Here is a 25,000-nt window from a genome sequence, read left to right on the forward strand (position 1 = left end):
CTTGGAGAGATTGAAGCTTGTAGAGCACTCAACAAGTGGTATAAGCACTGAAGCAAGCATTCCAAAAAAAAAACGGTTGAAGAAACTTTAAAAAAAGATAAATTTTACGTGCATCTCTCTCTGCCGAAGTGATGGTTCATATCATGAAAGAAGATCAGCCAAAAGGGGAAACGTGGTGTAAAATGAAATTACACATTAATTATCAGCGAGCGAACCACCGCCCGACACACCACCCGAGGCAGCGCGGGGCCAAACCCAGATGAATGGACCCTGAACTTTTTCAAGTCGATCGACATATTCAGTGACGGTTCCAATATTGTAGAGTCCTCTCCAAATGGCTGAAGCACCCAAGCAAGCACTCCAATGAAACTGTTGATAAGGAACTGCTGGCTTAACAAGCGAATAGTGATCGCTGATCGGTCATATAAACCCATGCACCTGGAGACGCCCAAGAAATGTTGGAATTGGACAAATGAACACTTTTTTAGCAGTCCGTACTGCTGCTGAAGTGGATAAAGAAGTTTATATTTTTAAATTCGGCTGAGACGAAAAAAATTTTGAGGTTATGGAATGCGTGGAAATGAAATAAAACCATGAATTTTGGCGTCTCTGGGCATTTATAAGCATTGTAAAGTATGCAGCGACTTGTTGGTATGATGATCAGGTATTTGACAATTTTAATGAGGAAAGTGAAACAAAAACTTTATTGCTAAGAAAACGTTGTGGCCTGTTCCAAGTCAAGGCATTGTTGAGAAGACCAAAAAAAAAAACAGTGAATTAGGACCCCAGTGAGGGACAGCAAGGTGACCAAGGAGGAGCCTTGAGAAAGGATAATTAAATAAGGCCATTAATCATCAACAAAAGGGGTGTTAAAATTAAACCAAACACCCAGTTTTCACTCATGTACTACCTTGGAGTTCCCTTACTATGCATGCAAAGATTCATGGTTTTGAAACCTACTTGAAGAATGCCTTGGTATTAAGCTTAATATTCTTAGCCATATCATTTTCGTACTCCCTTTTGGCTTGCCGAGTTGTTTTCTTAACTCTCCTCTGCTTACTCCAACAGTGATATAAATCTAACTCCAATCTTGGTATTTTATACCTAATTAGAAGTTGCATTTGGTAGAGCACATACTTCTACCAAGCAATACCTGATCCACGAGAACATATCGTGCCCAATACATTTTTGAAATATAATACTACACAGTACTATATCGTTTTTGGCCTTATCTCTCAATGGTGAAGAATCACTTTAATAATTCTCATAGTCAGATCTGGATCCAGATATTCACAAAAATCTAATCACTTCCTCCTTGTCATGCACCCAACCTGCCCACCAAATTTCATTCAGATCCATCGACAACTTTTTGAGATATCCTGCACACAAACAAACAAATGAAATTGCTCGTTGAGCAAGGAATTGCTGGAATAACTTTGTCATATCTCCATAATCTCTGAAAAAATCAAAAGCCTGGAAATCAATTTGTTTCTTATAAGTCAATAGTGCGACTGTTTAATGAGTTATAGCACTTACTTTGGTCATGATCATAACTTGGAAGTCAATCGGACTTGAAATGGCGTTTTTATCGCAATTTGAAATTTTTGACCTGACCCCCCTGACATTCGACCCCCGACCGCTAGGAAGGGTGTTGGTGTGACACCCCAATTAAGACATATGGTTGGATGCAGAATTGGAAGATGCACATTTTGGATTTGGTTTGAAGTCGATACGACCATTTTTGCGGACGTTATTGCGAAAATAAGAATTTCGATTTTTCGGTGACCTTGACCTTGACCTTTGACCTAGATTCACCAAAACGACAAGTGTCTAAGTTGGACCATGGCCGACGTCTGTACCCAGTTTGGTCATGATCGCTGAAACGGTGTGGCTGCTCCAGGGTAAACAAACACACAAACAAACAGACAGACAGACAGACAGACACACAGAATGACACACACAACCGACCAACATAATTGCCGAAATCAGAAGGATTCCGGCAATTAACAATCAAACAGACTAAAACGGGTGAGCACATCACTTCCTTCACCTTTGGTAGCGGCGGTAATAACAAATGTATTTTCATGGTTATGTTGCTCACTGTGCCGATCTATGCAGCATTTTTTATTTGCTTGAAAAAGGTGCAATCATTTAAGGTTGCACACTTTCTGAATGCAACTGATGAGAAGATTTTGTAGCATGTGTCAGGAAACAGAAAAATGAATAACAAAGTTGCAAGAAAAAGTTTCATTCATGCTGGAAGAGATGGAGTCACTGCTGTAATGTGTCTTGGCTACTCATTGTGTTGTCATTTTTTGGACACCTACATTTCTGTAAACACAATGGAAAACTAGTCTTTATAAATGTTATCATCAGTTGTCGGCATAAAAACAAGGACAATTAATAATCTCGACCAAATGTTGAGAGGACTGGCAGGATAGCCTAGAGGTATGCACATTCGCCGCTGAGCTGTCTTGCCTGGTTTTGGATCTCAATTCAACTACAAACTGTCATCCTGGTGTTTCACATAGAGGGTGAGGTATCAAAGTTCGTGCTGTCCCTCAGATGGACGTTAAATTGGGCATCTCGCCTGCCAGCATTCATTAGTGGATGTTAAAGTTCCCATGGTGTCCTTCACGAAGATTAGGTGAGCTCTGGCCGGTACCCCTTCCTTCACACTTGATCAAGTATCCTGTGCCAGAGTGGTGACCCATCCAGAATTGTAACCTTAATCAAGAATCTGCCACAGCAGAACCGATGCGCTGTGTTGATCATGGTGCATGATGATGATGAAATGTTTAGAGAGCTATGTGAAACACCATGGGAAGATGAAGAGGCGTTTCAGGAATGAACCTGTCTTCAAAACAAAAGAGAGCAAGAGAGACCTCTCTCTTGCTTTGAAGATCGGTTCAGAGCGAAAACGTCTCTTCACTTTCTTTCCCACGACTGTTCGTGTAACTCTTTCAATATTTGGTTGAGAAAATGAATTGTCCTTGCAGTTCCGAAAGGCAGGTGCTTTTTGAAACAAAGAAGTCTGAAAGGTAGAAACTAGAGTTTCTGTTGAAGTGTTTTTTTTTTTTGACAAAATCAACCTGTGATCACGTTGATAGATATTGGAGAAGGGATGATGATTTTGATACCCAAAACATTTTTTACAGCAAAGGGAAATCCTCATCAATTGCAAAAATGAAACTTCTCCCCATCGCTCAAATAATTATGGAGTAGTAGTGCATCAGTTTTACTTTCCACTTTCCATAATCAAACTATCATTAGTCTCCAAATCGTGAGGGTTGTTATATTCTGCTCAGCTTCAATTCAAAAGCTATTATGTGTGGTATTGATTGTTTTGATAAGTGACAGCTGTCCTTCCAATGTCAGACACTATATGCTGGATGGTTTACTCTCTATTCCTTTGTGCAGTTTGTTACGGAGTAATAATATTGAGATATTTGATATATGTGAGCTTTCAAAGTGTTGAGATGTTTGAGTGTGCATTTTAAAGAAAACTCAGTGAATGCAATGAAAATATTCCAAGCTGCAAATATTTATATTATCCTATAAATCTTTTTAAAAGTTTGTGCGTTTGTACGTTACTCCTTCACAGCCGAACCGGAGCACTGAGAGGCCCCAAATTTTGGGTGTTGGTACTTCAGAATGTGGGCAAGGTTTTAAGCTCTCACAACTTGGTTTTGAAGGTCGTTTTGAGGCCACCAAAGGCTGCTATATAGTGTATATTGGGATGTCGGGACAGACAGTGCTGCTGCCAGTCCGCAGGCAAAAAGTAATGACCATGGCCAATAACTCCATAGATTTTCAATGTCCAACACGTCCTGAAACCCCCGCCGGGAAATGCTCATCTGCCCAGACAGCATCCGGTACCCCCTCTAGCCTCATTGTATAATGAAGATAAATTGTGTTGACAAGAATGAAAAATTAGATTGGCTTTGAAAAGTTTCATGATAAGAAAGTCTTTTTATGGTGATACTGTAATATTGATCAGCATAATTATGAAAAATATTGCGATAAAATATTTTACCCATCAGACGGCAAATGAGTATTGGCATAATAAATGCAGCTATAGTAATCCTCGAACACCGATGGACAAAAAAAAAAATACACCATGTGGAAATTTTAGAGGAGGATATTCTGATCAGATTTTTTTTTCTCTTACTGAAAGTTCCAATCATGGAGCATCATGGGACTGCTGGCAGTGGCAATGAGAAAACCATAAGGATTATTATGAAACAAAAGTGTGCAAAAAATTTGTTCAACTTAAAAAGGAAATTTCTACTTTGGCCAGGGTACCTGGAAAAAGGTCTGGATTTTTTTTCCAATTAAATAAAACCCATATAATCTTTAATGACATGACAGGATAGCCAGCTTTATGTTTCCTTCAAAGAGTGGCATGCATACTTTAATCGTGCGCTTCAACGGCAGCTTCAGTTGTGTATCGTAATCCAATTCAGCTCGGTTCAACGTCGATGCTATATACTGTATACATTGATGAAATAAATGTAATCAAAGATTTAATGTGTGCATATATGCCTATAATTGACTTTTTGTGTTTGCTTTTCTTCTCATGCCACAGAGCACACAAACATCCATATATGCATCAGTGATATTCCCAGCCATGCGGAGGAAAAATGCAGATTTTGCTTGTAATTACCGCGTGCCATCTCTGTGGAATAATCACAAATGCTGACCCGTGCTGAGATTGGTCACGGGAAACTGCACATGACAGTTCTCTTTTTCTCCCTGCTTTCACCCCACCCTCTTACTATTCACCATGTCTGCAGTCAATCCGAGAGGTGTCGGGCTATGTCCTCATTGGCATCAACGAGATTGATTACGTACCCCTCGATAACCTTCGCATCATCCGTGGTTCCAAGCTGCACGAAGAAAAATATGCCCTAAGTGTGCTGCTGAACTATCGCAAGCATGGGCCCAACGGTGTGAAGGAGCTACGATTAACTAGTCTCACCGGTAGGACCCCCCTAAACATCGGGGTAATTAAACACAGATCTTCGTGGTTAAAGGTTGTCTTTTACCATGCTCCTTGCATTTTGAAATATAGAGTTTTTACATATGCCACTATTAATAAGCATGTTTTCAGTGGATTAAAAAATGATACATCATACTAACTGGAGATGGATGGAGATTATGTTTTTACCCCTGTTTGTAAGTTTGTCTGTTTGTGAACAAGATACCTGAAAAACCTATTGGCGGATTAGGATGAAACTTTGTGGACAGGTTGGGCTTGTGACGATTAGATTTTGGTAAAAAAATTCGGATCCGGCTACTCTAATTATTTCAGTAATCCTTCACCATTGAGAGATTTTGGGACAACAACATGATAACATGAAACATGATTTGGGCCAATATTTGAAATACATATGGCATGGTATTTCAAAACGATGTGAATTGGTTATAACAAAACTTGGTGGATGAGTTGGCTCAGTGACATGAACAAGCCAATTATATTTCAGTTAAGGTGTGGATGCAGATCCAGCCTATGAGTGGAATACAAAACCTAAACGATTCAGCATGGTGGAGGTATGCGCTCTTCTGTGTGCTGTTCCAGTTACAAAATGTAATTTTCCTGCAGTTTTCAGCATGACTCGCATTAAGCATCTTCCAAGTTATTTCTCGTTTTGATGCTTTGCCCTATAGTTTCATTACCACATATTATGAATTAATTTTATTCTACAAGAGTGTGTATTTCTAAGGGAGAGTTAAAATGTAGTGCTTTTACCTTCAAGTTGCCTTTTATAAGTTTAGTTTCCGATCAAATAAGATCCGACGATAACGTGCCATCCGATACTTTGCAGGGAGGTCGTTGAAAACAGTTCTCCAACATTTTGGATAGATAGAACCCCAGCATATGTGAGCCCACTTCAAATATCCCAGCAAAACATTTTCACAAGAGTTGGCCAGGACACTGGCCGAATTGCAAATTATTGTTGCAAAATCCAACTGAGAAGGCAAAATAAATGACCTGTATGTTGCTTTCCATACGACTGCTTTGGCAGCTCCGAATATGCTATTGACCTGTTCAAATAGCTTAGAGGTATGCCCACTCACCGTTGAGGTGTCTAGCCTAAGATCAAAACTTCACCCAGCTGTGAGCTGTCACCCTGGTGTTTCACATCCAGGGCAATTCATCAATGTGTGCAACCATCTATTGAAAGGAAAAGGAGGTGAATCCAGATTACTCATCTGCCATCACTTGCTGTTGGCAGACATTAAATATGCCATGGTGTCTTTTGCTAAGAGTTGGTGTGTTATCACTGGTTTCATGAACATGCTCTAAATTTCTGTCCAAACTGACTGCTCAAACTGCACCAGCAAACTACCCAGCATAACGCCTAGATGTCTGGTGTTGGCTTAATAGTTATGGTGGTGAGCTTGGGATAGATGTGTGGTGTTTGCTTATAGTTATGGTGGTGAGCTTGGGATAGATGTCTGGTGTTGGCTTAATGGTTAGGGTGGTGGGCTTGGGATAGATGCCTGGTGTTGGCTTAATGGTTAGGTTTGTGGGCTTGGGATCCGAGGATCCTGAGTTTAAATCCCACTTGGCAGTTGAATTAATACCAGGTGGAGTTGAATATACCTATCATCCTTCCGAGGTTGGCAAAATCAGTGCCAGCTTGCTGGTATCCTGTGTCGGAGTAGAGACACATCCAGGGTTGTGTTCAATAGCCAAGGAGACTGCTTAGGTAGCACCAACACTCTGCACAGAGTATGATCCCAAAGGATTAATGGATAAAACCGAGGCCACATCAACTGATTTCTTTTGATGTGATCTAACTCAATGGTGTTGTCATCAATAATTGGTTGGTGTGGGACACCTGGTCATTTGAAATTGTGTTGCGTCATATCGTGTCAGGCCCCCTCAAACCAATATATTTCTATGTATGAATATACATATAAATACTGCACATATATATATATATATATATATATATATATATATATATATATATATATATATATATGTGGTATACCTTGTCAAGGCTCATAGGAGAACTAACACACAATGCACAGCAAGGGGGATATGAGACAAAAGGGGCATGGGAAGGACAAAACAGTGGGGAACAGAGACATTAGGAGATCTATGTAAGGGAGAGGGATGGGACAGGGAACATGGGGTATACAAGATGGACACTACAGGAACTTTCAGGAAGGAAAGCAGGGAATTTGCAGGAGGTGGGTTTGGGGTGGATTAATGAGGGTAGAAAAGATCGAGGATTTGGATGGGGGATGATAAGAGGTGGTGTGAACAGCTGTTTTGAAGGCCTGGAGGGAAGAATGGGATTGAACAGAGTGAGGGAGTTTATTCCAAAGGTGGGAAAAAGGGGAATTTAAGAGTGAAGGTGAGCAGTGATTCGTGATTTTGGTAGTTTTTCCAGAAGGGGGTTGTTGGCAGACCTTGAGCGCCCTGTGGAAATATGGTGGGGACAAATCGCAGACAGAGCAGGAGGGGTGAGCCCGGAGAGGAGATGGTGGGGTATACAAAGACCAACGACCTGCCTGCGGTGAGAGAGTGAGAGGCCCAAAGACTCAGCCTCATCGGGGGAGATGCCAATGATCCGAAATTCCTTGGTTTCCACTGTGTGAAGCCCAGAAAGGTGAGAGGCAGGAGCACCAGCCCAGAGGAGGGAGCATTACTCCATCATGCTGTGGACGAAAGCTTTGTATGTGGTCAGGGGCTCAGGTGAGCCAAAGAAGGACTTTACACAATGGAGGATTCCCAGTCGGCGACGAGCTTTGGAGGCCACGTTGGGAATGTGGCTTTCCCAGAAAAGATCATGGCAGATCGTGAGACCCAGAAGCTTCAAAGAAAGGACTTCTTCCAGAGGATTGTTGTGAAAGTAGATGGGGGTGTTTCCAAATGGTCCTTTTGGAGAGACATAGTGAGAGTGTGAGATTTGTCATGATTGAAAGAGATGCTCCACATGTTGGACCAGTTTGCGATTTTACCAAGATCTGCAGAGAGCGAAGAAGCTGCTGCTTGCCAGTTTGAGAGATGACAGATGGTACGGCAGAGGGTGGAGTCATCAGCAAAGAGACAAAGAGGTTTTACCAGAGAGTCAGAGAGATCATTGATGAAAACCACAAAAAGAACAGGGCCCAGAATGCTGCTTTGAGGAACAACAGCCTGGACAAGAAGAGGGGATGAAAGAACTCCATTTACTCCACACTGTGCCATGAAAGAACTCCACACCTTGGCTGTGACAGGAGAGGAAGTCTTCGAGCCACGGGTGGAGGTGGCCTTGGATACCATGGGAAGAGAGTTTGGTGAGTAGGGAAGGGTGTAAGACTGTGTCAAATGCATGTGATATGTCGAGGGATATGGCTCTGATTTCATGTCTGGCATTGAGTACCTCCACCCATTGTTGGGAGAGCAGAAGCAGCATATCCAGGGTAGAGTGACCTGCTCTGAAACCAAATTGATGATCGGTAATCAAGCTATTGAAGAAGAGGAAGGATTTAATGTCTGAAACGATGAAGGATTCCGTATCCTTTCTGATGATTGGGAGAAGGCTGATTGTTCTGTAGTTGCAGGGATCTGTTTTTGCACCTTTTTTGTGCAGAGCAGTAAAGTTTGCTGATTTCCAAGCAGATTTCAGATGACCTTGAGCAAATGAGACGGTGAATATAACAGAGAGAGGGTGAGAAAGAGCAGAGGAGCAGGTTTTTGGACACGTGGGCTGATGCCGTCTGGACCGGTTGCAGAATCTGAGTCGAGGTTTGACAGCAAACTCTCCACTTTGTCAGAAGAAAAGGACACAGAGTCCAGGGACAGTTGAGTGTGACTGGGTAATGTGGGTACAGAAAGCGATGGGTTTTGGACGCAAGATTTTTATGCGAACACCAAGTTTAGGCATTCAGTCTTTTCACGTGCGGTATCAGCAGTGTGGCCACTTGAGGTAAGGGAGGGGATACAGGGGGAAACATCCACCAGAAACAGATTTTATTAGACACCAGCAGGATTTGGAGGAGGGAGAGAGGTTTGAGAGTTCAGACTTGAGCTTAGAAAGATCAATTGAACATATTAATCTTCGTTGGTTGCCATTGGTATTTACCCTTTGTTGTGGATGCCCTCATCACATGACTGGATGAATGTACTCCTGCTGAACCAATCAGAGAGTAGCACTGCTTCAGGCTTTCTTTCAGAACCAAATGGTGAATTTCTTAACTGAAAGATGTGAGGATGAGCTGATTCTGCTTTTGCAGGAAAAACCTGTGACACGTCCAACGCTTATGCAAACTTTATTTTTAAAACTAAAGTATGCATGCTGCAGAAGCCACTGATGCATCCAAAGCTCCCCATTATCATTCCAATGTCTTCACCTCCGCCTAACTAGCAAAACCACCAAAATTGCAAGACACTTCTTCCGGTGAGATTTTACTCGTGCAATTTAGTTCTTCTTTTGTTATTGAATTTTGACGGTTGCTACTCGACTTTAGACATGCACCCGAGGGACCAATCATTGCTTGCATTCTTGGTTTTCATGGTGAAACCCACAAAGACCAGTCCTTTGGCATCAGTTGGTGTGGCATGGTGCATCGTAGCCACATCAACTTTCCACGATTTTCTACGGTTATCCCAGGACCATCAACTCGCGTTGCCTTGGGATAAATTGTTTGGTGTGGCCGAGGCTTAACTCATTCCAGGATACTGCTTCAGCAACATTGATGCTCTGTCAAGAGTATGGCACTGGAATGCCTGCATGAATAATTAATTATTCAGGAGACCAGGAGATCCCTACATTAATAATTAATTCGTCAGGAGATGAGAGATTTCATTTTTTCAGATTTAGTTGCACACGACTTTTGTGTTGTTCACAGTTGTTTGAAAGAGAATGATGTCTTTTTTCTAGCTCATGGTGGAATGATTGACAGGAAGACTGTGGAAGTACGAGTGTGGGTAGTGGTTTTGAGAGTGGGCCCGGCTGTCCCAAGCAAGGGCTCTCAGCGGAAGTGTAGTGTGTGGGGTTTTGTGGTCAGATGGGTTTTGAATGAAATTATGCTTCTGGTTTGAGCTTGTTACTGTGCCAACGATGCAGTTAAGAGTGAGCGTCACTTGATACTGAATATCGATATGGCTGGCGTGGTGGAATAATCAATCAATTGTCATTAATTCCATACCGGGAATGTTCTGGACTGGAATTCTTAACATTTAGAGTCAGAAGTGGGATGCCATTCTGATAGGATTTTTTTTTTAAACCAATGTAAAGGAAAGAAAGGAGAAAATACAGACAGGCGGAAAAGCCTCAGAAGAAGTTTGTTGGGGAGGTGAAGAAATACAAGAAAGGAAGTGTCTTGCCATCTTGATGAACTTTGTGCAAGTTATACAGCAGCAATGACAACAACAGTCACAACAACAGCAACAATAGTCACAGCAAGTAGAGCACATTGCAGAGGAGCATGCACAACAGTAATCACAACATTTGCAGCAACTTCAGGTGGATCGAGGTGTCTGCATCTTGCAGCAGGCAGAGGCAATCTGGCAGGTCCAGGAGGAACTAGGGGAGAAATATGCTGGCATGCAAGAAAAAAGTGTCATCCTAGAGCAGCGCTGTGCACTGGCATATTTGGTGCTTGCAGCAGAAGATCGATGGAACCGATGGCAAGATGCGGCAACTGCAGAAATACACAGCAGCCGAGCTGAAAAAGCCAGAAAAATGGACTGTGTTTGAAGTGGAAGCAGTTTATAAGCAGCTGCGAGGAATCCAGGCAACACAGATGTCTGATGTCAAGTAGGAGCCCGCAACCATCTTCCACTTTCAGCTAAACTTCTGAGGAGTCAACCAGACCAGTGGTAAGACAGCAAAGTGCAACCTGGTGAGCCATGGAGGCACAGCACAGCTGAGTGGAGGGTGATTCACAGTGAAAGCCTCCAGAAGGACTGATGGTGGGAAGAACTTTGGTTGACTCAGCTGACAAGTGCATCCGAGTGGTTATGGTCGACTTTGACGACATTATTGTATTTGGGCAAACAATCAAGCATGAACTTTCAAGGTTGGCTGAAGTCTTTGGTAGGTTCCAAACGGCATGGCTGAAGCAGAGTCCAAAGATGTGCCACCTATTCCAGAAGGAAGTGCAATACCTGGACATGTCTTAGGTGAGCACGGGGTTTGCATAGATCCAGGAAAAGGTTGTAGCTGTGAAGAAATGTCCAGTGCCTAGCTCCATTAGTGATATTTGAAGTGTCATGGGGCTCTGCTCCTATTGCAGGTAGTTATTCTGAGACTTTGCCTCGATTGCTGCACCATAGTTCAACCTGATGAAGAAGGGCCGATAATTCACATGGTTGAAGGGGTGTCAGGTGGCCTTTGGTCAGAACCCCTGTTCCTCCATTTCCAGATCTCGGTCAGCTCTACATTGTCGACTGTAATGTGAGCCACCATGGCATGGGGGAATTTATTTCTCTGAATAAGGATGGCAAGGAGCAGATGCTCACATACTTTAGTCAGAGCCTCAGTGCTGCACAAGAGAGGAACTATTTTTTGATGCGGAAACTGCTGTTATCTATCAAGGACAGCCTGGAGCATTTTCGTGCATACCTGTATAGGGTTAAAATGATGATCAGGACTGATCATGTGCCACTGCTTTTGAAGAAGATGCTGAAGAATCTGGAAGAACAGCTGGACCACTGGATTGGGAAGATGGGTATGCACATCTTTGAGATGCTGTATAGGCTAAGGAGAGCTCATGGTCATGTAGACAGCCTCTGTCATCGGCCATGTGAAGAGGGATGCCAGCCCTGATGTAGGAAGGAGGAGTTTCGTAGTAAGTTCCACTGGACCACCATGTCAGAAAGCTCATGATTCAGCAGTTACAGCTGGAAGAGAAGGACCTGCAGCACATCATCCATTCCATGCAGGAGAGCCCAGTGAAATCAGTCTGGGAGAAGGTCTCAGCCAGAAGTCCCACGACCAATAACTACTGGGCACAGTGAGACACTCTATGGCTGCATTACAGATTGATCCAGTGACTGTGGGAGTCTGAAGACAACCTCACCATGTCCTGACAGATGGTGCTAACTGGGAAGATGAGGCCTGACATCCTGGCAGAGGCACATGACAACATTGCCAGTTTATACCTGGGTGCAAAGAAGACTCGCAATCATCTGTGGTAACAGTTCTACTGGGTCAGTATGAGACAGGACATAGAAAAGTGTTGTCAATCCTGCAACACCCGCTTTTCCAAGAAAGGACATATTGAGAGAGTTGCAATTGACATAGCTGAACCACTGCCACTCACCACTGCTGGGAACTGCTCAATCTGTGTTACCATGGACTAGTGACAAAGTTTCTGGAAGCATACACCAATCCCAATCAGGAAGCAGTCATTGTCACCAAGGTGTCAGTGGACCAGTGATTCAGCCAGTTCAGGCTGCGACGAGCTGCACTGAGACCAAGGTAGGAACTTTGATTGCCATGTGGTGAAGGAGATTCATAAGATGATAACCACCCCTACTCCCCCCCACCTCTGGTCATGGTCCGATGGCACATTGTGGAAAAGTTCAAGTGGACCTTTGCATAGGAATTGGCAAAGTACAGTACTGTGTCGAGAGATGGATGGAATGGGACCAAAAACTGCAAGTCTTGATGATGGCTTCCCAATCTACCGAGTACAAGTCCACCAGATACACACCAGTGAAGCTGATCACCAGCTATGAGCTGTACCTCCCGGTTGACCAGCTGAATAGGGAAACCACTTGATGGACGAACCGAAGATGCTCCAGCCTGTGGGAGGGAACTTGATGACAGGCCGAAGAGGTACATTACCAGTATCGGGAAAACCTGATGTTCTCTGTGGAAGTCATTAAACATCGTTACAACATGAAGATGAGTCAAGCCACCTCAAATAGAGACGACAAGGTATAGCTGTAAGAATGGTCAGTCATGCAAGTTGTTGAGCAACACATGGTGATGGATCGCCTCTCTGACACGAGATTCCGAATCAGGTCTCTGCCCGATCCTAGCCCAAGGTGGTGCACACCAACATGTTGTCAGTTACCATGAGCAAATAAAGTACTCGTGGATGGAGCATGCCTACCATGATCCCCAGCCCACTGATAACCCAGCTGATGAGGCACCTGACAAGGCTGTTACTGCAGAAAACGGTGACGCACAGGAGGAAATGCTGGTGGAAGCCCCACCGACAAAGTCGGATAGTGCATTTGCTGATGGGGAGCTTCCCTGCAGTGATGCAGTTGATGTGATGGCAAGCTCTGATTTAGCCTTCAATGAGACAGAGAATGTGAGATCCAGGGAAGACACTGCAATGGTGACCATTGGTCGGAAGGTGACATGCATCATTTGTTCGAAGATGTGAAGAGCAGCGAAGTTCAAGGATTATGTGATTGGCACTGCCATTGACACTTTATGAAAATTGCTGTCATATAACTGTTTCGCATTAGTTAATGGTGTTAGTTTTGTCAGAACACAAAATGCCTAGGAGGGTGCAGATAAATACCATTATGAATCATTAATCTGGAGTCTGGGAGATCCCACCAGAGATATTTATTATATTATTTAGTTGTTCACCACTTTTTGTGTTGGTTGCAGTTATGTGAATGACAATTATGGACTTTTTCTAGCACGTCATGGGATAATCAACTGGAAGACAGAGCAAGTTCGAGCGTTGGTGGACAAGAGAGGAGTGTTTCCAATGAGAGTTGCCGGTGATGGGTCTTGCAGGCGGATTGGTTGTGAGAGAAATTGTGCTTTTGGTTCGAGATTGTTGTCACAGTGCCAACTGTGGTGTTAAGAACACGTGTCACTTGATACTGCAGTGTATGTGTGGAATATTCAATAAGTCATCATTAAATCTCTAGTGGGACTCTGTGGGCCACGATTCATAGCTGCACATTGATGAAGTGCATACTTGCAGGGCTGCATGGTATGCAAGTTATCACTTTTCTGAAACCGTGTCAACGGTTCAAACTCAACAGTCGCTTTTCATTGAACTTGGTCTTTTGGAGCAGCAATTTCAGTACAAGTTTGGTCGTTATAAAATGTAAAAATATTTTCATATGTAGCATGTAAAGAAATTTATTGACCTATTGCAACAAATAATTCCTCAATGACACGTTATGGCCCGTTTAACATGCACGTAAAATGAATTTGTCTGATTTGTTCATTGCACGGCATCTAATTACAAATGTAACTAGATGCTATTCATGGAATACTGACTCTGCACAGTCTTGAGAAGGACTTGATGCAAACAGGCACGCCGAGAGTGGTGGGGGAGGAAGACCTTATCGGAGCCCCTCGGCCGTAACTATTCCATCAGTTTTTTAAATTTCATATAATGATTGCTTGTGATGATAAAACACCTGGAGCAACTTTATTTTGTCTCTCTCTCCAAGCCACTCATGATGATTCCTCGGCATGCAATTGCCATGGTCAGTGGCACCATCCCTCATAAAATATACTACTGTGAGAACAATTTTCATGATCACAATTGCGGTGATGATGACATAAATGAACACAGGAGTGTTGGCCACGCCTCATCCGGATGAAATGGGATAAGAAACGAATCCTCATATAGGAAAAAGTGAATAACACCCCAATTTCCCTTAAACATGGCATGCGTTTCTTAGGACGAATATGCAAAACCCTACGTTATAGGTTGTTAATAAAAATAAAAATCAAATCGAAAGGAGCCCGACACTTAGTATTACCCCAGGCCCATTTTTGGCTCTCATCAAAACGATGTGTAGCATGATATCTCAAATATTTTTGTGACAGATTCGGCTGAAACTTGGTGGACATGTTGGGTGTCTGACAAGGATGAAATGATTCGATTTTGGTGAAGATCCGAATCCAGATCCGGATACGATAATTTTTTAAGTGATTCTTCACCATTGGAGATGGAGCCAAAAACGATATATAGCATGATATTTCAAAAATGTATTGGGCCCGATATGTTCTACGAGATCAGACATTGTGTGATGGAGGTATGTGCTCCACCGAGTGCCCTTCTAGTTTTTTTTTCATGTTTTTATTGCCAAATTCACTTGTCATACATGCTTCCGCATCTTTTCCTTCGGACAATAACAATGTATTTAAAACCTTTGTTCATCGCCCAACAGTGCTGAAAATTTGAGTCATCCAACCCATGTGGATTTGTGTCCTCAAATGTTGTTGGGACATGTACCATTTTCACAGATTGATTTTGATCCCTGGGTTCTCGATTGCCTTTAGCTTTGGCATGCAGCCTAAAAATAAAAACAACTGGAATGTCACACTTAAAATGGTTACATTGTTGTTGCATTATAATTTCCATAAATACTTTCTCTTTTGCAAGGCTGAATTATCTCAAATGAAAATAACACGTTAGCAATGCTTTGCCGAAACAAAACTACTTCGGGTTAGAATCTTTCCACACATTTAAACTCCACGAGAATGGAAAAGACTTGTCTGACAAGGTAGTGCAGAGGAAGCTTTGATCTGCCTGTCTGGGTTTGATTCCTGACTCAACTATAAACTGACTGGTGCTTCACAGGCAGGACATTTAATCACAACATGGATTTTAAGCTTGGTGGGAGACCATCTTCGAGCATTAGGGCCCGGTCACACCTTGACGTTTTAGCCAGCGATGGCAACGTATTAAAATGTATGTAAAACGCTGGCTTACATTGAACTTTTGATGTTTTTTTTTTAAAGATTCGGATGTATTCATAGCGACTTGGTCTTATGTATAACGCATTGGTAACGGACACAGAACGTTCCGTTGTGTTATAGATAACTTATACCAACGAATGCTGAACCTGTTGTCGGGCTACACAACCGATGCCCAACGATAGTCTAACTTAGGCATAGCGCGTTGCACGCATCGCCGACGATGTCGTGACGTAGCCTATTAAGAGGCTGACGCACAACGATTCGAATCATAACTGCCGTAGAAATGGAAGTGACAACATCGCGGTCACACCTTGGCGATCTTGCCAGCGTATGCCGACCTAAGAAAAATGTGTCTAAAACGTTGGGGCACGTCAAATACGGTATGAGTAAGTTTGGTATACGTGAGTACAACGCTAAAGTACGCTATCATACGTCGTAGTAAGTAGAATACGTCAATAAATTTTAAACATGTTCAAAATTTTAGGACGTACTCGGCGTATGACACGCGTTCCGCATGCGATGGGGATAAGTTTTACACACGATATGTGGACGCTTACACACGTCCACAAAGGCTACTTATAAGCTACTCATAAGTCGAAACACGTCGCGGTAATGTCTTTTTTACGCGAAACTTATTTCTAACTTATGTTTGACATGCTTTGAACTAATTCTTTACGTAGTCCCAACACACATCGACGTATGTAGACGTATTCCAATGACGTCTTCCGGTCGACAAAAAAAATAAATTAACGTGTTTCTAGCTTACAACTGCCATATAAAGACGTGTTCCCAGCGGTTTTGGGAATTGGTATATAAAAATGCTGCTCATAAAAGGGGAACCCAACAGTGTTTTCAAGTCCTTTTTGAGTCGATGTCCATGTCAGCAGTAACAGTATCAGTATCAGTATCAGTATTAGTATTAGTATTAGTAGTAGTTTGTTCATGTTGGCAGTAGTAGGTGAGTGTGAGGGGGAGGGTGTGGGTTATGATGGATCGTCCTTGCGTTTAACGATTTAACAATTTAAATGATAAACTCAACGATTTAAATGGCTGCATCTCCACTATTGAAAGTAGACGCTTGCGCTCAACAATTGGATTTTTTTTACACTCAACGACTTTTAAACGGTACCACTCAACTATTTTCATTGTTTACAATGAACGATTTAAATTGCTGTCACTCGCCTTTGTTTTTTGACGCTGGGGTTTGGAAATTTGAAGCGTTTCTTCTGAACGTGTTAAAACGCTCAAACTCGACTATTTTAAATAGACGCTGCCAATGGACAATCGGAATCATAGCCAAGCTAGACATCGAAGTGTGAACATCCTCGTCATGCCGAAGAAAAGTTTGAAGAATGCTGCAAATAAGTGTCCTGGCCGTGGCCGTGGACGCTGACGCAAGGATGATCCATTATACCAACGTCTTTCAGCCTATGAGTAACTTAAAAGTAACGTCTGTCGATGTGTGGCAACGATCGCGTAACGTACCAACAACACGTTAATCATAGGTTAGAAATAAGTTTCGGGTACGCTAAACATTACGTCGGCGTGTCTCAACTTATGATTAACTTACAAGTAGCATGTGTTGACGTCTGTCAACGATCGCAGACCGTGCATACAACTTGTGGCCAGCGTAGCGGAACGTGTGAGTCATACGCCGGCATACGTCGTGAAATTTCAAGCATGAAAAAATTTGAGGACAACCAAAAAGTACAACGTTTAAAGCCAACGTACAACGACGTATGGCAGTGTTTTTCAGCGTGCTCTCAATGTTATCAAAACTTACCCATAAATTATTCAACGTGTGCCAGCGTTTTAGAAAAAAAATTCAAAAATCGGCATACGTTGGCTAAATGTGTGACCGGGCCTTTAGGTGGTGAATGTGAAAGATCTATCGGTGTCTTTCACAAAGATAAAGGCCCAGTTACACCTTGACGTTTTAGCCAGCTTATGCCGATTTTTGAAAAATTTGTCTAAAACACTGACACGTCGAATACGTTATGGATAAGTTTTGGAAACATTGACAGCACACTGAAAAACACTGCCATACGTCGTAGTACGCTGGCTTTCATCGTTGTACTTTGCGGTTGTCCTCAAATTTTTGCATGCTTGAAATTTTACGACTTATGCTAGCGTATGACTCACAAGTTCCGCTACTCTGGCCATAAGTTGTAGGCACGTTATGCGATCGTTGACACACATCGATACACGTTACTTGTTAGTTAATCATAAGTCGAAACACGTCGAGGTAATGTTTAGCATACCCAAAAGTTATTTCTAACCTATGAGTAACGTGTTGTAGGCACGTTACGTGATCGTTGACACACGTCCACACATGTTACTTGTAAGTTACTCATAAGTCGAAACACGTCAAGTTAATGGTTAGCGTCAGTGTTCCAGACTCCCTGTTTTTTTTTTTTTTTTTTTTTTTCTTCGGTATGACGGTGATGTTGACACTTCGATTTCTAGTACGGTTATGATTTTAATCGTTGAGCGGCAGCCTATTAATTCTATTATATTATAACCGCACTAGAAATCGAAGTGTCAACATCACCGTCATACCGAAGAAAAAAAAAAAAAACCAGGGAGTCTGGAACACTGACGCTAACCATTACCTTGACGTGTTTCGACTTATGAGTAACTTACAAGAAACTTTTGGCGACGTGTGCCAACGATCGCATATCGTGCGTACAACTTATTCCCATCATTGCGGAACGTGTGAGGCATACGGCAAGTACGTCGTAAAATATTAAACACGTTTAAAATTTCAAGACGTACTCCACTTACTACAAGGTATGATAGCGTACTTTAGCGTTCTATTCACGTATACCAAACTTACCCATACCGTATTCGACGTGCGCCAGCATTTTAGACGCATTTTTCAGAGGTCGGCATACGCTGGCAAGATCGCCAAGGTGTGACTGCGATGTTGACACTTCCATTTCTCCGGCGGTTATGATTTGAATCATTGTGCGACAGCCTTTTAATAGGCTACGCCATGTGGTCGTCGGCGATACGTGCAGCGCGCTATGCATAAGTTAGACTATCGTTGGGCATAGGTTGTGAACGCCGACAACAGTCTAAGCATTCGTTGGTATAAGTTATCTATAAGACCAGGAAACGTTCTGTGTCCGTTACTAATATGTTATGCATACGACCAACTCGTTCTGAATACGTCAGAATCTTTAAAAAACAAAAACATCAAAAGTTCAGCGTAAGCCAGCGTTTTACATACATTTTGATACGTTGCCATTGCTGGCTAAAACGTCAAGATGTGACTGGGCCTTTAGGCAAGTTAAAACCGGCACCCTGAACAAATGACAAATTCCTGCTATCTTTATTCAAACGTCAGGGCTTGCCACCCATTTTGTGAAAGACCTGGACCAAAAGCTTTCCCAGCCATCCCTTCATTAAAGGTCCACAGAAGCAGAATAAATAATAATTTTTTTTGATGTGATTATATTGATTTTGTGTAATAAACAAAGAACTGAATGTGGTTTTTAATTCCAATAATTTTATGGTGTTGGTTAGAAAAACAAGCCCAGTGGGAACGGACCACACAATTTCCAGAACACTGCCATGATGTAATCAAGGGAAAAATTCAGCATGCAATTGATAATAGGTGCACAACTCGCTTCAGATTTGTCAGAAAGTGAATTTGACGAAGAATTTGCTGATCAAGAATCCCCAGATTACGACGATAGTCAGAATTATTGTGTAGAAAGTGCTTTAAGACTGCTGATGTATGAACCTGAGGTCGAGTTGACATGGCGTGTTTCATGTATGATCACTGTTTTTTATTTTTCGGGTGGGGCCAATCGAGTGTAAAATGACACCATAAAACACTAACCTCTCCTTTTCAAGATATTTATTCAAGGAAAGAACAATGATTAAATGTTAATTGAAGCAAAAGCTATTCATTCAAGCAACCATAATTTTTTGATTCTGTAGATCTTTAATGTGGGAATATTTTAGTTGGGGCCATTAAATAATTGGGAGTTGAGTATGACCAAATATTTAAACTTGCACAAGTCTAAACTCCCTGAAAGGTTGAGTTCAATGACACATCACTTCACACATTCCTTCATGAGGAATTACCGTATTGGAGCAGATAAGAGGGTTTGATTGTTTTTATAAGAAAACATTTCCACCAACTTCTGCAATGTTTTTTTGCTTCTTAATTTTCAATTGAATTAAACACATAGTGAGGAAAAGTTATCATAAAAAAAAAAACTTCATAGCATGCTACATTTAGTACAAGTTTGAGAATATTAGTCAGTCCCAAACCTTATCCTGCTGTGATGAATCGTTTAATTTGTCAACTGGGTGAGGTCGGACCTACCTGTGATGGTCGAGTGTGCTTCCCCTCCGGTTTTTTTTCTTTTTGCCTCGTTTTCGCTCCTTTTATTCCAGTTATTGTTGCTACTGATTTGCTTCCTGACGTTTGCTGCCTGACAGGAGTGAGCGATTATTGCACAGAATAGTAATTACTCTCCTCATGTTAAAGAGCCTTACAACATATTATCATGTCAGGCCGGAGCAGATCTGTGACTTGCTCCAGGTACCATGTCAACCTGTACCAACCTGTATCATGGTCGGGTTGTTGGCGACTAAATCGTCTCCCCCACCAGGTTTCCTGATGAGGAGGGTGTATGGATATGGACACTGAGTAGGATGAAAAGGAAAACCTGTAAAAGGGCAGAGGAGCTTCTTGTGACCCAATGGCTGTCGATATCTGGTGCCCAAATGTGTCTGTGGACATCCTCCTGAAGTTGGGTACCTCGTTCTAGGAGGATGGCAGCAGGATTTGCACACCGATCCCAGTAAAACACTTCATTTCACAAAACACTTAAAAAACGCAAAGAAAACTTAAAACCACTCTGTGAGAGCACCTCCTGTGCAGCTGCCCTTCGCAGGGTAGCTCATCAGATGATGGGATTGGGGCAAAGCCTTTGGGACCCCCATTCTTTGACGATAGGAGGAAAAGCATGCAGTGACCTTCCTGGGTCGGATTGCGTTGGTGTGTGTTGGGGTGGTGCTGAGGCATCATCCACATCACGCCAGTCTCCTCGGGTTAACTTGATGCAGTCCTTCCGGTGGTTGTCTCGAATGTCCCATCCCTAAGATCACCTGTCTTTGTTATCATCTGAGCTTCAGTGTTTGGACATCAGTATTGCAGCACTCTCTGATATTTGGAGACCGAACAACTACTTGTCTGGTCACTGATGGTTCCCATGCCCAGGGAGTTGCAATAGCTGTGTCCAATAAGCTGACTCCCATGATAATTGAGGTAACACCAGTCAACGAATGGATTATGAGACTGAGGATTTGTCATTCCTTGGGTGCCATTTCTCTGGTCTCTGCATATGCTCTGACTTGAGGCGAGTGATCTCACTGTGAAGGAGACATTCCATGCCACGCTCGAGTTTGTGGTTGATCAGTGCGCCAAGAAAGATACTCTTCTCCTCTTGGTGTATTTCAATGCATTGATTGGAACTGATAGGGATGGTGATAAGACAAGTGTAGGTCCCAATGGGTCTGGAACTGTGAACTAGAATAGCACTAAGTTCCTTGACTTTGCAAGAAGTTGTGGCCTTAGGGTGGCTTGTTCATGGTTTTGGCGCCCACAGGCTAATCACTGGACTTGGTGTTCCAACACTGGCGGTGTGGCAAAGGAGATTGATAATGTGCTCATTGATGGTCGCTGGAGGATGGTCCAGAACTGCAGGGTCTACCATAGTGCTCAGTTCCACAATACCGACCACAGGCTTGTTGGAGCAACTCTGAAGTTGCAGCTTAAATCTAGGAGAATGGTACCATCCCAGCCTAGGCTGGATGTTGGCAAGCTCAAGGATGAGTGGGCAGCTGAAGAGTTTGTGAACAGGCTGAGTGGGGATTTGTGGGGGAGGGGGGAAGGAGGGCGTCTGGATGTTTTGGGGATTTTTGAAGAGTTGTGGAGTGCCTGCAAAACCAACATCCTTAATGTTACCAGTGGATTTATTTGAACCCACCATCAGGCGAAGAAAAACTTTGTCTCCCAAGAGATACTGGATACCATTCACCAGAGTTGCAGGGCCAGGTTTAAGGGCAGAGCTCAGCTGTTCAGGGAGTTGAGGTGTAAAAGTGTATATGCCACAGATCCCTGGAGCTTTACCCCATTTCAACCGGTTCACCCCAGCCTGTGTTTCCACAAGCGAAGGTGGACAACAGTTGATTGGAGGGTCAGCAACAGGGATTGTAACACCCCTGACGTCCAACTAAACAGCTGGTGGGTCAGCCTGGTACAACCTTTCAAAGTAACCGGGCCAGCGGGCCTGCACTTTGGACTCCTCTGCCAAGAGCCGACCACCCTCTGCTCTAACTGCAGTACACCGAAGGATGGGCTTGGATGAACACAATGTGCGAATTCCCCTGTAAGCAGGACGAGAATTACTTGAATGTGCAAGGCCATCTCCAGAATCTGTGCCTGGCTTTGCTGACTTCAGCCTCTGTGAAACCTCCAAACTCAATCACTGTTTCAGGCCAGAGTTTGTGGAGATGAAAATGTGGCTGGGCATGTGTTTCGAATAAAGTGCTGTTTCATCGAGGTTAAACATCTGGCTTGGTGTGTAACCTCTATCCACAATCACTGATTTGAAGACAGCTGGAATTTTTTTGGCAGCAGCTTCCCCAGTGAACTTGAGATTGTGGAACACATGGCGACTCTTGAGATGCTCAAAGCACCCATGACTGGCAGCAAAAGGCACTGGATCATTGATATCTTTGGTGAGATCGCCATACAAACTCCTTGCCTTCCCTTGCATGTCCATTCCAGACAAGGGCATGTTCTGTTGGTTCTGATGCTATATCTATGTGGTCAGCATCTTCACCATTTTCTCAAAAGCATCAGGCCAATATATTGCAGTTCTGCTAACACTGAGATTCGTTGTTGTTTGAGCACTCTTCCAGATTTTACCACGATTATAATGGATGGTTCTCACTGTGGAATCAGGAAGTCCCATCTGTCTGGATATCAATGCTATGCTCACCTCTATGAAACTGATCTGAAACTTTTAATTTCACCTCCAATGAATGAGACTTTCTTGACTTCTTCTTCACTTGATCATTATCTCCAATGCCGCTCGCTTGTTAGATGCTTTGCAGCCATAGTTTCGGCCACTGTGAGTGAACGACTTGCTCAGAATGACCGAGAAAAAAATTACTCACTCAGAATGACAGAGACCAAACGACTCACTCACAATGATGGAGCATGAACGATTCACTCAGAATGATGGAGCACAAATGACTCGCACAGGATTACCGGCACAAATGACTCACACAGGATGATGGGGGCATGGATGACTCGCACAGTATGATGGGCAGAAATGACTCGCACAGGATGACAGAGCACGAATGACTCACACAGGTTGACGGGGCATGAATAACTCACACAGGATGACGGGGCATGAATGACTCGCACAGTATGATGGGCACAAATGACTCGCACAGGATGATGGGGCATGAATGACTCACACAGTATGATGGGCACAAATGACTCGCACAGGATGATGGAGCACGAATGACTCACACAGGTTGACGGGGCATGAATGACTCGCACAGGATGATAGAGCATGAATGACTCGCACAGGATGACGGGGAACGAATGACTTCCACAGGATGATGGAGCACGAATGACTCGCACAGGATGATGGAGCACGAAGGACTCGCACTGGATGACAGGGCACGAATGACTCACACAGGTTGACGGGGCATGAATGACTCGCACAGGATGACGGGCACAAATGACTCGCACAGGATGATGGGGCACGAATGACTCACACAGGATGATGGGGCATGAATGACTCACACAGGATGACGGGGAATGAATGACTCGCACAGGATGACGGGGAATGAATGACTCGCACAGGATGACGGGCACAAATGACTCACAAAGGATGACGGGGCACGAATGACTCGCATAGTATGATGGGCACAAATGACTCGCACAGGATGACAGGGCATGAATGACTCGCACAGTATGATGGAGCAAGAATGACTCGCACAGGATGATGGAGCATGAATGACTCGCACAGGATGATAGAGCATGAACGACTCGCACAGGATGACGGGGCATGAATGACTCGCACAGTATGATGGAGCATGAATGACTCGCACAGGATGACAGGGCACGAATGGCTCACACAGGTTGATGGGGCATGAATGACTCACACAGGATGACGGGCACAAATGACTCACACAGGATGACTGGGCACAAATGACTCGCACAGTATGATGGGCACAAATGACTCGCACAGGATGATGGGGCATGAATGACTCGCACAGGATGATGGAGCACGAATGACTCGCACAGGATGACAGGGCACGAATGACTCACACAGGTTGATGGGGCATGAATGACTCGCACAGGATGACGGGCACAAATGACTAACACAGGATGACTGGGCACGAATGACTCACACAGTATGATGGGCACAAATGACTCACACAGGATGATGGGGCATGAATGACTCACACTGTATGATGGGCACAAATGACTCGCACAGGATGATTGAGCACGAATGACTCACACAGGTTGACGGGGCATGAATGACTCGCACAGGATGATGGGGCATGAATGACTCGCACAGATGATGGGGCATGAATGACTTGCACAGGATGATGGGGCATGAATGACTCGCAAAGGATGATGGGGCATGAATGACTCGCACAGGATGATGGAGCATGAATGACTTGCACAGGATGACAGAGCATGAACGACTCGCTCAGAATGATGTTGCGCTGTTGTTGTTGTTGTTGTTGTTGTTAAATTACATCCTCACTGGAGCGAAAACACATAATCAGAACACGTGCTATACAAGGGTCACCTGTATTTGAATAAGATGCCTTGTTTTTGGAACATTTCGGCAGTCAAGATCGTACAGTCATTGATTGGTGTTTAGTTTTTAATTGTGTATAATCAAATTCACATTTAATTCGAGATATCTGGGGTTTTTTCTCTTTTCTGAAACGACATTGTGCCTTCCATTTGTATTTATTTTTCCTTTTGCCTCCGCAGCCGAAGGCACCAACGGTATTATGTTTTGGGGTTCCCTATCTGGTTGTGCATCCGTCCGTATGTGCATTGCAGATTTTCGTTTCCAAAACCAAAAGCTTGGAAGATTCAATCACGGGGATCTTTTTCTTTAATTCAAAAATATGGTGGTTGACGCAGTTTTGACGGGGACCTGGGGTGGGTGTGGGTGGATGGTGGTGGCTGTGATTAACAACTTCTCCCTGAGTCGAGGGCATTGGAGAAAATGATGCACGGAATGTAAACTTAAAACACCATTCGACATCAACTCTGTCTATCTATTAAATGACAT

At 43.3% G+C, this 25,000-nt stretch overlaps 1 protein-coding gene across 1 annotated transcript in view; it reads left to right on the plus strand.

The window, feature by feature from the left end:
* LOC147021817 (receptor tyrosine-protein kinase erbB-4-like) overlaps positions 1-25,000 on the plus strand; it is a 504,112-nt gene that overhangs the window by 193,918 nt on the left and 285,194 nt on the right. Inside the window, exon 3 of the mRNA XM_085892208.1 lies at positions 4,797-4,983. Coding sequence (XP_085748334.1) covers positions 4,797-4,983 — 187 coding nt within the window. The remainder of the gene's footprint in view (positions 1-4,796; positions 4,984-25,000) is intronic.

The sequence above is a fragment of the Eptatretus burgeri genome, chromosome 8, assembly GCF_056783735.1.
Source record: "Eptatretus burgeri isolate ZD-2024b chromosome 8, Ebu_testis_v1, whole genome shotgun sequence".
NCBI classification, from domain to species: Eukaryota; Metazoa; Chordata; class Myxini; order Myxiniformes; family Myxinidae; genus Eptatretus; species Eptatretus burgeri.